This window comes from Hyaena hyaena, unplaced genomic scaffold, assembly GCF_003009895.1.
Source record: "Hyaena hyaena isolate Hyena2069 unplaced genomic scaffold, ASM300989v1 scaffold_538, whole genome shotgun sequence".
Classification (NCBI taxonomy): domain Eukaryota; kingdom Metazoa; phylum Chordata; class Mammalia; order Carnivora; family Hyaenidae; genus Hyaena; species Hyaena hyaena.
In genome coordinates this window covers 822,032-834,800 of record NW_024081172.1, presented here as the reverse complement: position 1 = coordinate 834,800, position 12,769 = coordinate 822,032, and the positions used below count along the sequence as shown (strand labels likewise).

General features: G+C 45.3%; 1 protein-coding gene across 1 annotated transcript in view; it reads left to right on the top strand.

Annotated features, from left to right (window-relative positions):
- Positions 1 to 8,307, top strand: part of LOC120247677 (prolyl endopeptidase) — a 122,770-nt gene extending 114,463 nt beyond the window's left edge. Inside the window, exons 13-15 of the mRNA XM_039255688.1 lie at positions 825 to 956; positions 4,815 to 4,971; positions 7,754 to 8,307. Of these exons, the coding sequence (XP_039111619.1) occupies positions 825 to 956; positions 4,815 to 4,971; positions 7,754 to 8,048 (584 nt within the window). The 3' untranslated portion in view covers positions 8,049 to 8,307. The remainder of the gene's footprint in view (positions 1 to 824; positions 957 to 4,814; positions 4,972 to 7,753) is intronic.
- The last annotated feature ends 4,462 nt before the right edge of the window (positions 8,308 to 12,769 follow it).

The window sequence follows — 12,769 nt, the reverse complement described above, 5'->3', positions numbered from 1 at the left end:
CTTTAATTGAATTTCTGTAGAAGTGGTTAATCTCAAATATCTAATTAGAGCCATGTCTGCTTCTTGTTCATTTCATAGGCAGTTATTTCAGACATCTGTTCCTTTGAGGGTGCATCTTTGACTTTTGGCCTTTACTTTTAGATATTCCAAGACCTTATAAATGTTCCTCTCTTTACATAATTTGTGTGGTTGTCTACATTGGATGACTTCTAGATGAGAAAATCCAGATTCTCCAGGGAGATATCTGAGATCTTAATTCTTGAATGGAGAAACTGTAACGGGCTGCTCTCTGCAGCACCACCTCCCCTGCTTATATTCCTTAAATAAGGGGAAAACTGAAGAACTTCTTTCTCATCATTACTATTTCAGTCTCCTGCAAAGGGGAGGGCTGAGAAGCACACCTGTGCAGAGCACTGCCATCGTCCCCGGGCGGGGGAGGCACACACAGTCCCGTTGCTGTTTGCCAGGTGGAGCTCAGAAAGGGTTGAACACAGCTCGAGGTTAAGTTCAGCCTCTCCAAAACCTAGGTTTGTTCTGATTACATGCTTCTATACTTTAGTCCTCATGGTTCTCTGACATAACAGACCATCTCTTCTCTTTGGGGCACTCCCGTTATATTCAGAAAAATACAAATCCACTGTATGGCGTGGTGATTGTGGTATTGATGGATTTCCATGATGCTTATTCTTAACGTGGTGTCAGCCCATTGTGTTTAAGTGATCAAGAGTTGAAACTCTGCCCTATCATTTGAATTCCATTTAGGTTAAAATTTCCTTTTTTTAATGTTTTGTTTCTTAATCATCTTTCACTTTGGCACATTGCAGGTGGTATCTTAGCAAACAAACAAAACTGCTTTGACGACTTTCAGCATGCTGCCGAATATCTCATCAAGGAAGGTTACACATCTCCCAAGAGGCTGACTATTAATGGAGGTTCAAATGGAGGCCTCTTAGTGGGTGAGAACTGGACTTTATTGTACTTACAAGTTAACGCTCTGGGGGTTTTCAGATAACACTGTATGCAGACAGCTCTTGATTTACGTTGGCTCATGGATAGGGGCAGTGTTAAAACCCATTTGTATTAGGGCACCTGATAAATGACACATAAAGACCCAGCTGAGGGCCGCCTGGGTGGCTCAGTCGGTTAAGTATCTGACTTTGGCCTCAGGTCATGATCTCACAGTTCATGGGTTCAAGCCCCACATCCAGCTCTGTGCTGACAACTCAGAGCTGAAAAGCTGTCCCATCTGTCTGCCCTGAGCTCTTCTGGGCTGCACACTGGCTGGGACCCCCTCCCCACATGGATCCACAGGTTTCTAGAATTCAGCCAGCATAGGACTGAGCCTGATAACCCCTGTGGTTGTGCTACTCAGAACTTGTGTAATCATCACAAAACATTTGTTGAACACCTGTGCTGTGGGTGCAGAGAGGAGAGATGGAGGAAAATGAGGTAACGTACAGCTGGGTGCACAGTGTAACATAATGAGAGACTTAGATTCTCCTAACCTGTAAGTGGCACTGCCTCGAAGTAGCTTGTCCTCATTTCTGGTAGTTAAATTTCACTTTGTAAGGAACATTTATGGGCTTTGCTTGCTAGGGTCCTACATCCAATGTCATTCGGATATGATGGCCATTGGACAAGTATAGGCTGGACTTACAGGCTTCACTTAACACACATGTGAAAAATGCATGGTTTTGGAAGGGGTTTCATGGAGGACAGCACGTTCACTCCACTTCCTTATCCTTGAAATGTACGAACTCCTTGCAAAACCTGAATCCCTGTTTTTACTCTTTACCCCAGTAGAATATAGTCTTGCAAAAACATTTTCCTGTAAAATAACAATAGAACTCCCCTATGACCCAGCAATAGCACTGCTAGGAATTTACCCAAGGGATACAGAAATGCTGATGCATAGGAGCACATGTACCCCAATGTTCATAGCAGCACTCTCTACAATAGCCAAAACATGGAAAGAGCCTAATTGTCCATCTACGGATGAATGGATCAAGAAGATGTGGTTTATCTATACCATGGAATACTTCATGGCAATGAGAAACAATGAAATCTGGCCATGTGTAGCAACATGGATGGACCTTGAGGGTGTTATGCTGAGTGAAATAAGTCAGGCAGAGAAGGACAAATAACATATGTTTGCACGTATAGGAGGATTAGGAGGAACTTAACAGAGGACCATGGGGGAGAAGAAGGGGGGAAATGGTGGGGGAAAGGGAAAGAGGCAAACTATGAGAGACTCTTGAATGCTGAGAAACAAACTGAGGACTGATGGATGGGGGGGGGAGGGAGGAGATGGGCATGGAGGAGGGCACTTGTGGGGATGAGCACTGGGTGTTATATGGAAACCAAGTTGACAATAAACTATTTGTAAAAAAAATAAATAAAATATATGCAGAAACAACAAAAAAAATTTTCCTATGTAAGTAAAATATGTATGTCCAAAGTAATTTGTTCAACTTTAGAAAGGACATTGATAAAGTTGTTTCAGACAAAACAGACACCACCTCTGCCCCCACGGAGTTTTCGTTCTAGTGGAGGAGGCGGACAACACACCAAAGGCCTTGAGGCCAGCAAGGGCTCAGAGTGTTCTAGAGACAGTGGAGAGGCCCACATCTGTAGCTGGGCATGGTGAGTGAGGGAGAAGTGTCAGGAGAGGTGAGAGGAGTCAGGAGGCGAAAGCAGGTGGGACCCCGTAGCCAGTGTAGAGGACCCGGTTTACTCTGAGAAATAAGAAGCCTTTGGGGTGGAGGTGTCATAATTTGACTTATTTTGTAATGGGATCGACCAGGGCAGCCCAAAGGGGAGGCGAGGGCAGAAAAGCAGGTGGCCAGGGAGGAGGCCTCCGTCCTGGTGAGACACAGTGGTGGCTTGGCCCTGGAGTGTGGCGATAGAGACAGCCAGAAGGGGTCAGATTCTGGGTATGTTCTGAATTTGCACTTGGATTATACGTAAAGGTGTAAGAGAAGAATTAAGGGCAAATCTAAGATTTAATGAGTAGAGATAATTGAAAATACCATCTGATTCCAATAGTGGGAGAATTGTTCTATAATTTACTGTTTTAGCCAATAACCCCTTTAATCTTTTCAGTTTGATATTCAGGAATTGCTTTATGTCTGTTGGCAAACCTGGTCCCACGAGGAACTTGCAGATTTGGATTTCCCTTTATCGGTGTGTTGAATGCTTATTTAAAAGCTGCTTATAAAAAGCCCCTCTCACATCTGAGTGAGAATCAAGGTCTCCCAGGAAAGGACTCAGGATCTGGTCTTATGAGTAAGCACTGAAATCAGAATTAGGGTACAGACTAGTTTTTCTGCCAGAGGCAGGAAAAGCCCAGATTGCTTGACTAACTCTTCATCATTCCAGCCTTGCTGGGACTTCCCTCGAAAACCTCCCAAACTGCCTTACACCGGGTTAGGTACCCCTACACCCCACTTCCATAGCACCCAGACTTGCCCATAATGGAATTGCTTGTTCACTTACCTTTCGCACTAAAACATTCACTGACATCTCCAGTACCAGCGTACGGCGGGATGTTCAGTAAATACTTGTCAAACTATCAAAACAAAGAAGTACATTTATGTAACATAAGTATACAAAGAATATTTTTAAAACAGTACAAGAATGTGTGCCAATATTAATTAGAGCCCGTGCTGGGTTTCAGGCCCTGCCTTAGGCTGTATGAACGGTTTCTACTCACAACATTTCCCACACCAAATGTGTGGGGTTTTTCCCCCAACATCAGCCAATTCTCCAGTTCTCCAGACACCCGCTGGGTGTCTTCCAGTTCAGTTCAGTTGTGACACCACCCAGAGTTAGTACAGATGCCACATGGCAAGGGCTCCACCTTGCAAGACTGCCCCCACTTCAGACCTCAATTCCAAGTCCTGGGCCTCTCCCGTGACTGCTTCCTTGGGAGTGAGAATCTGCCAGAACAGTTCATAGACCTGAGGAACAGTAAGATGGAAGAGATGCACAGAGTAAGGGAAGGGGTAGAGCTGTGCTCACAGAACTTTCCTGCCCTCTCTGGGCATGCCACCCATCTAGGCTTTCAGTGTGCTTATTAGCCTGGAAGCTCTAAACTGCACAGTTCACGGGTTTTACAGAGGTTCTATTATGCATGATAGATTAACTCATTAGCCATTAGTAACTCAATTTTTAGCCCCTCCACCCTCCCCAGAGGTCAGGGGTGGGGATTAAATATCTACCTCTCCAAACACATGGTTGGCTCCTCTGGCCACCAGCCTATACCGTGTAGCCATCTAGGGAGCCACCAAGAGTCACCTCTGTAGCATAAACTCAGGTATGGTTGAAAGGGGCCAGTTATCTCTCAACCTCGATCACTCAGGAAATCCCAAGGGTTTTAGGAGTTCTGTGCCAGGACCTGGGGACAGTGACCAAATATGTATTTCTTGTTATGTCACAGTATCACAGGCTACTTTTGAGATCCTGTACAGGTTTTCCTTGTGAAGAAAAAAAAAAAAAGGGACAGGGATCAGGAGACACAGATTTTCCAGGAAGTCCTGGAGTTTTTCCAAATAACACTCCCCTATTGAGATTCATGAGATTCACTTTGGGGAGTGAAACTCTATTCCTGGTCAGAAGACCCTACCCCTCAGATACAGTGAAAGGAGGGAGAAAAGCTTGTGGCCATTACGCAGGGGATTTATGATGGTTTCTTCCTGTGCTCTGGGCAAAAAAATAACCATGGTTCTAAAAGCATTTAAAGGGTGGTTTTGTTTTTGTTTATTTAGATGTTTAATGATAGACTGCCTCCCTTTTCTATCTGTGTTGGTTTTCAGCTGCTTGTGCAAATCAGCGTCCTGACCTCTTCGGTTGTGTTATTGCCCAAGTTGGAGTAATGGACATGCTGAAGTTCCATAAATATACCATTGGTCACGCCTGGACCACCGATTATGGGTGCTCAGACAGCAAACAACACTTTGAATGGCTTATCAAGTAAGGTTTGAATTATATTGATGTGTGTGTGTGTGACTAACAAATGTGATATCACACTACTGAACACAGTCAAGAGGATAAGTGTTTGACTCTCTGTCCTCTTCAGTGTCTCATATTTGCATATAATTTACTGCAAAAGTAAGGGAAGTGATGGGAATACCTATGTGTCTTCCTTGTTTTGATCTTTAACAACAAACTGCAAAGATGTGACAGGCAGATTTATAAGCCCCCCACCCTGACTCCAGATTCCTGTCCCCTAGTTTATTCAGACACTAATCTGAATGCTGCTGTGAAGGGACTTTGCAGATTAAGGTTGCCACTCACCTGACCTTAAAATAAGGAGATAACCCTGGATTACTGAAGTGGGCCCAGTCTAGTAACTAACCCTTAAAGGCAGAACACTTCCTCTGGCTAGAGTCAGGGAATGCAGCAGAAAGAAAGGTCAGATTGGAGTCATGAGAAGGAGTAGATCTGCCATCGCTGGCTTTGAAGATGGAGGAAGGGGCCTCTGGGAGCTCAGAAAGGTCCCCAGCTATCATTCAGTCATCAAAGAAAGAGAGACCTCAGTCCGATAACCACATGGGAACTGAAGGAGTCTGGAAGTAGAGTTTCTTCCCAGAATTTCCTGATAAGAGCCCAGCCAGCCGACACCTTGATTTCAGCCCTGAGACCCAGAGCAGAGAAGCCAGTTGGGCCAGCCCAGACATCTGACTGACAGAACAGTGGGGCACCTGGGTGGCTCAGTCAGTTGAGCATCCACCTCAGGTCAGAATCCCTGGGTCATGGGCTCAAGCCCCGTGCATTGGGCTCTGCACTGAGGAGGGAGCCTGCTTGGGATTCTGTCTCTTAAATAAGATATCTGTGTTGTTTTAAAAACTGCCAAACTTGTGGTAATTTGTTACCACAGCAATCACAAACTAATAGAAAAAGGTGTCATTATACTTTACATCTATATTTGGAATTTTTAAAGGAAATTAGACTTACTTTGTTCTCTCAGTATAACCATATATATATTTGAAACTATAAATCATTATTAACCACTTTAGCAAGAACAGTGAGAAATGGCAGACATTTAGACTCTTGAGACGGCAAGCTACATTCTTTTCACTTCCCACATGTAGGGGTTTGGAGACCGTTATCAGCAGAAGTTAGGAATTGCCCTTTGGATGGTGCAAGAACTCTTTGTCCCCTCTCCCAGTCAACTTTAAATTTCTCCAAACTTGTTCTTTCAGTGTTTGTTGTGGCTAGCTCCTCACTTAGAGATTCAGCTAAAATGACTAAAGTTTTTACATTGAACACTTTTAAACACACGGATAACCTTATTGACAAATACTAGTAAAGGCTGAATATTTAAAGACGCTCTAGTTCAAATTAAAGAAAATACACACTTAGGGAGAGAGGTCCCATCTAAACTCAATTGAAAATACTGACTGAATTGTGTATCAAAGGCCACAAAATAGTCAGTGGAACCTAATACTTCTAAAATTAATTTGGGGGCAAAGAAATTTCTAAGCATTTTCCCCCCCTCTCAAGATGTCTGTGATAGTCCTACTTTAGACTTTAATTTTCCAACTTGGCACTCACAGGGCTGTTGTTTCCTCGTACCTGCTGTTCCCCCATGAGCGGAGAGCTCAGCCGTACACACTCGAGCCGAGCCGGTTACCGGGAGCTGCCCAAGCCCTGCAGCCTGCCCCACGAAGCACCATCTGGAGATTAAAGGGGGTCTTTCCAATGAAGGAGCTGGGTTTCCAACTTTGGGAATAGCCTCCATAAATTTTCTACAGAGCTTCTTAGAATCCTTAATGTAGATGTGTGGCGTGTATGTGAATCTCACAGGTAGGGGCTGGTATTCTATGTAGGCAGAGTTTTCCATGCCTTTTTCCCCCAAGAACTACCCCTTATCTGGAGGGCTGGGGTTGATCCAAGAACATTCTGAAATGAATCACAAAACAGAGCCATTGCCACCCCTCTCTTGTCTGTTGGGAGGCTCACCTCCAGAACTTTTCAGTCTTGATATGGTTCAGTGAGCAGAAATTTTACCGTGTTTGACTATTTACCCTCCCAAATAAAACTCTGCCCACCTAACTACTATCAGTTACTGTTTAATGTAGCCACACTTTTATTCTTAAAACCCTTTTGTTAACTTACTTGGAAGGCTGTGCTTCAGAAGGCGCCTCCTCTCTGCTCCTCCACTAACTCCGTCAGCACCGGCCCAAGGCCATTTCTGTCTGCTGGACTGTGAGAGCTGGCAAGGGGCCCAGGGAGGACCCGTGTTCTTCCTAAGACTGCCAAGCTGAGCCTGGAATAAAAGTTTTATAGATATTAAAGGGGCAAAAAGCTGTAACTTTGAATTTCAAGTTTTCCAACATAAAAGCTTGCACCTATTATGTCCACAGTCAGTGGTTTAAGGTCAGTCTGCTTTGTAGTCGTGAAAAAGTAAGTCTAAAGAGTATAGGAATCATTCAAGATGGTAAGTGTGCATCTGCAGGTAGGGTCATTTCAGCAACCCATTGAGTTTTTTGTTTTTTACAGTCTTCCAAAGTGCGAGCCAAATACATGACAGTGCTTCCCGGTTTCCAACAGCGCGGCCAGTCAGGGCCCAGCTGACGATGCGAGCAGGGTCTGCAGCGGTGCCCGCGGACCAGGCAGCTGCACCATCGCGGCAGAAGTGAGGCTGATACACTGCCTCGCTCGCTGGGCCCACTGGCCCGCCTTGAGGAGCCTAGCGAACCAACAACTTTGCTTTTGATACCTGGCCCACGAAACTGCTTTTGCCTTTCAGATACTCCCCGTTGCATAACGTGAAGTTACCTGAGGCAGATGACATCCAGTACCCATCCATGCTTCTCCTCACCGCCGACCACGATGACCGCGTGGTCCCACTCCACTCCCTGAAGTTCATTGCCACCCTTCAGTACATCGTGGGCCGTAGCCGGAAGCAGAGCAACCCCCTGCTTATCCACGTGGACACCAAGGCAGGCCACGGGGCCGGGAAGCCCACGGCCAAAGTGATTGAAGAAGTCTCAGATATGTTTGCATTCATAGCGCGGTGCCTGAACATCGACTGGATTCAGTAAATGGAGTTTCCCACTCCCTCCTGACAGCCGCAGAAAACCTCAAGGGCTTTCACCCCGTTAACCCGGAGAGACCACTGGGCGTCGTGCTTCCCCCCCGTGGACACTATTCCCGAACTCACAGACTGCAGTTGAACAGAACTGCTGCGGGAATTTTATCTTTTTTAGGCTTCTCCTTTTTAGCAAGCCCTTGGCGTTTCTTTCTCCACCCTGTGCAGGCACATGTTTTAAAAAAAAAATAAATAAATAAAAAGGCATGTTTGGATAAATAGCTAAATGGCAGCCAACACATCGTGAATAATAGATTGCTGAATCCAGAGCCGTAGTCGGGCACACTTCATGTAGAGCACTCAGTGAAATGTGCTTCTGTAACCGTAACCAATATAGCTTTAAGTGTGAGAGCTGTTCTCATGACAAAGACTTCTTTGCAACAATAATAAATGTTATTTAAGAATGGGAGGCTTTATTTCTGGTTCCTTTGTGTTGAGGGGCACTCATTCTGGATCACATCACTTTTCGGTTGGAAAAGCAGTTTGCCTTTCCACACAAGTTTCCGAACATGCAAGTTCTAGAAGGTGAGCCCTGAGAAGAGGTTGAGTGCATCCACTCCAGCTCCCTGCTTTACGGTGATGAGGCCATCAGAGGCAAGCTCACTTTCCTCTGTATTAACCACTCAGTCAGCCGATCATCGCAGCCAGAGCTCTTTTGCTTTGGACACCTCCTCTTAAAAATCAGCACACCAGAAGCTTCGGATGATTGACCTGTTTGTCTATTGCTTTGGTTACAAAGTATCCCGGACATCAGAGTAACCTAGCATATAAAACTGAGAGATTGTTCGAGCGAACTATCCAGATACATTTTTCCAAACTTAACTTAAAATCAGAAATTTCAGCATTTCCCAAGCTGTCTTCCCCACCACAGACCACTTCTTAGAAGCAGTCATACTTAAAACAGGTTCGGCAGGGCGCCTGGGTGGCTTAGTCGGTTAAGCGTCCGACTTTCCGACTTTCGCTTAGGTCATGATCTCACGGTTTGTGGGTTCGAGCCCCGCGTCGGGCTCTGTGCTGACTGCCAGCTCAGAGCCTGGAGCCTGTTTCAGTCTGTGACTCCCTGTCTCTCTGACCCTCCCCTGCTCACGCTGTCTCTCTCTCCTAGAAATAAATAAAACATTTAAAAAAAAAAAAAAACAGGTTTGGCCCCTCACCCCTGCCACCCCACATCTTTAAGAGGAGGATATACCATTCTTCAAAGTATTGTTCATAACATTTCAAAGCATTAACATCTCAGGAGTCTGGGAAGTGCTGATCTAATTTATGAGAAGACGACAGTTTCTTCTTTTTGTCTTGCTTCATCAGATGACAAAAATAAAACCACTATCTACTTTATAGACAGTATCTTAACTTTAAAAAAGTTTAAAAGGTCACTTCATTGTTCCATTAACTTGTACTTTCCCAGATAAGTCCTATTTTCCAATCATACATATTTGTGCTTTTCTTTAGAGCTCTCTCAAATTAAGGTCTGAAATTCGACATTCAGTTTTCTGTCAGGTATATATCACTACATAGCAAGCATAGCTGAAAGGTGGCTACCTTCTCATCTAGAATCCTGTGTTCCTTCAGTGTTCCAATAAGAACTGTATGTAATGTGGCTGCCATTGAACATATATGATACACTATAACCTCCCCCCAGAGAAAAAGTGTGCCACCCGCTATCAGCGTGTGCAGAACTGACATCACCACCACCCACCTGGAGGGATGCCAACACGAGCGAACTGCCATGTAGCTGCTGACCAGCAGGGCAGGGGAAAAAATACACTTGCATAGATAAGCTAGGGGCAGCCTTTCTCTTAGACCAGTTGGGTCATTTGAGATATGGATAACCAACTTGTTCCCACGCAGTCCAGAGGATTTTCAAGCTGGCACAGAACCCAGCCCTACTTTCCCACTGAGGTCTCCTACTCAACAGTGGAAAGTGAAAATACAGCGGCTAGGGCCTCAGCTTCAGGAGAAGACAGTCAGGCCCAGGTTCAAATCCCAACTCTCATTTAGTGAGCGGTAATTATGAGAAATAAACAATTGCTAACCGAGAGTCCTCTAATTTTCCATCCAGATTTTAGCTGGATAACTGAGCCCACAAACTGAAGGCAGCTTTTTTAAAAAATTGTTTTTAATGTTTATGGAGAAGGAGAGACAGCACGCGAGCATGTGGGAGAGGGGCAGAGAATCCTAAGCAGGCTCCACAGTGACAGAAGAGAGTGATGTGGGGGCCCAAATTTACAAATTGAGATCACGACCCGAGCTAAAGTCAGACGCTTAACCGACTAAGCCACCAAGGCACCCCTGAGGGTAGCTTTTTTAAGCCTTAAACATCAGGTATCTCCCCTTTTAGATGCCACCTTCTTCTGTCCAGTGCTCTGCCTCTCCACTTACACTGATCTACGGTGTTTTGGGGGAAAAAAGCTGCACACGTTGCACAGGTAGTCTAACTGCCTTGTCACAGGGCCTTGCTACACACACCATAGAGCATTTACTGCTTTTGTGAAATAGTCACATATGTGTTGCTTCGTGTGTGCACATCTGGAATAGTGTAAAACTTGGCAATTACTGTGTCCTAATACTCCCACTAGAACTGAGGCAATTACACACAAATGACACTACTCACTGAAAAGATTAAATTTCACCTAAGAAAGCCTGTCACCAGTCTGTCTGTGTTTATCAGACAGTTTCACCAGTGTTGGGGAGTTCCGCAGGACAGACCACATAGTCATTGCCCAGGAAGGCTACAAAGACAAAGACGAGTGAAGGACAGGATTGAAAGCTGTGAGGGGTCCATAAATAAAACAAAGATCAGACTGGAATGCAGTGGTCAGACCAGGGGGAAGAGGGCTGAAGCCAATGAATAAGGAATATTTAGCCATAGTCTCCATCCATTCATTCTAGGGGCTAGGGGTGCAAGGAAAAAAAGTCCTGCCCTCATGAAGTTGACCCTCTAGATGGAGAAGACAGATAAATTATTTCGCTAAGTTCCCCGTCCCCACCCCCAAGCCCTAAGCACTCTGTCCTCAAGCAACATTACAAGCCATTTGCTACCCTTACTCCCATTTGCCAAAGGCCCAAGTTTCCCAGCCAGGAAGTGACCAGGCAGGGCAGTAACCCTGCCAGCTGGACCCTGGAGTCTGCACTCTTACCCACTGTTGCAGTAATAAGATCATAGAGGGTTCTGGTCAAGATAGTGACATGGGAGGGTCCTGAACTTACCTCCTCCTACACATGCACTGAATCTACAGCTACATACAGAACAGTGTCCTCTGAAGGAAACACAATTCCTGTGCATTGGGATGTGGGAAACAAACATTCCTAAGTAATTCCTATGAATTGGGCAAATAGAAAAAAAACTCCAAAGCAGAGACTGAGGTGCAATCTTACCTTAACCACCCCCCACAGCCAGCATGGCCACCCATATTAAGAAGGCAGCTCACAACTCAGAGCTTCTCTCTGAGGGGTGAAGGGTCTGGACCCCACATCTGGCACCCCAACTTTTAAGATCTACACCTAAGAGATGAGCCCCCAAAACATCTAGCTTTGATAGTCAATGGTGTTTGTGGCCATGAGACCCAGAGACTATAGCAAAAGGAGAAGTACTTTTGCTCTCTGTTATCTACTCACATTTTTAATGTGAAAGATGAAAAGTCCATGAGAATATAGAAAATGCTAATAGTTTTAAGATCTATTCTTGGGGCGCCTGAGTGGTTTAGTCGGTTAAGCGTCCGACTTCAGCTCGTGTCATGATCTCACAGTTCGTGGGCTCTGTGCTGACAGCTAGCTCAGAGCCTGGAGCCTGCTTCAGATTCTGTATCTCCCTCTCTCTCTGACCCTCCCCTGCTCACGCTGTCTGTCTCTCGGTCTCTCTCTCTCTCTCAGAAATAAATAAAACATTAAAAAATTTAAAAAATATATCTACTCTCTTAGCAACTTTCAAATGTACAGCACAGTGCTATTAACTATAGCCACCATGCTGGACATGACATCCCCAAAACTTTTGGAAGTTTGTGCCTTGTGACACCTTCACCCATTTCACTCACCCAAGAAGCAGTTCTTAAAGGGCTCATGCAGACTGTCCTGGCCACCCCCAGATCTCAGAGAGGAAGCCAACTGAAAAGTGCCCAGTCTTCCTGTGAAAAATATCTGTGTGCTTATCTTAAAGATTTGTCCTGAGGGAAGGGCAGACTTCTAACTTAACACACACATAGCAGCCTACTGAGATACTCTAAAGACCACAGAGGCCGGTGAGAGCCATCTTCACACTCTCCTGCCTCCCTCCAGGTCACCAGTATTTCCTGAAAAGGCACACATGCACACATCTGGTGCCCTAGAATTTGCAGCTGCTGCCTAAGGGCAACCCTTCATCACACTGGGCTCTGGTGGCCAGTGGGACTTACTTACATACGTGGGTCTCATAGGACTGCAACAAATGGAGAAATAGTTCTTAACTGGGCCAGGGCAGTCTCCTCGTCAGGACACAGCACAGAGACGACAGTCTGAAATGCACCTCCAGTATTTCTGTGAAAGAGGCCTATTAGCTTACCTTCATCATTGTGGCCTGAGGGGCAACCTTCTCATTAAAACCCATCTAAGAGCCAAATATAATTCTCTCTGAAGACCGGGGAGGCTGGCAGGGGTCATCATCTTCCTCCCTCTGTCCTGCCCCATGTCATTAGAGTTTCC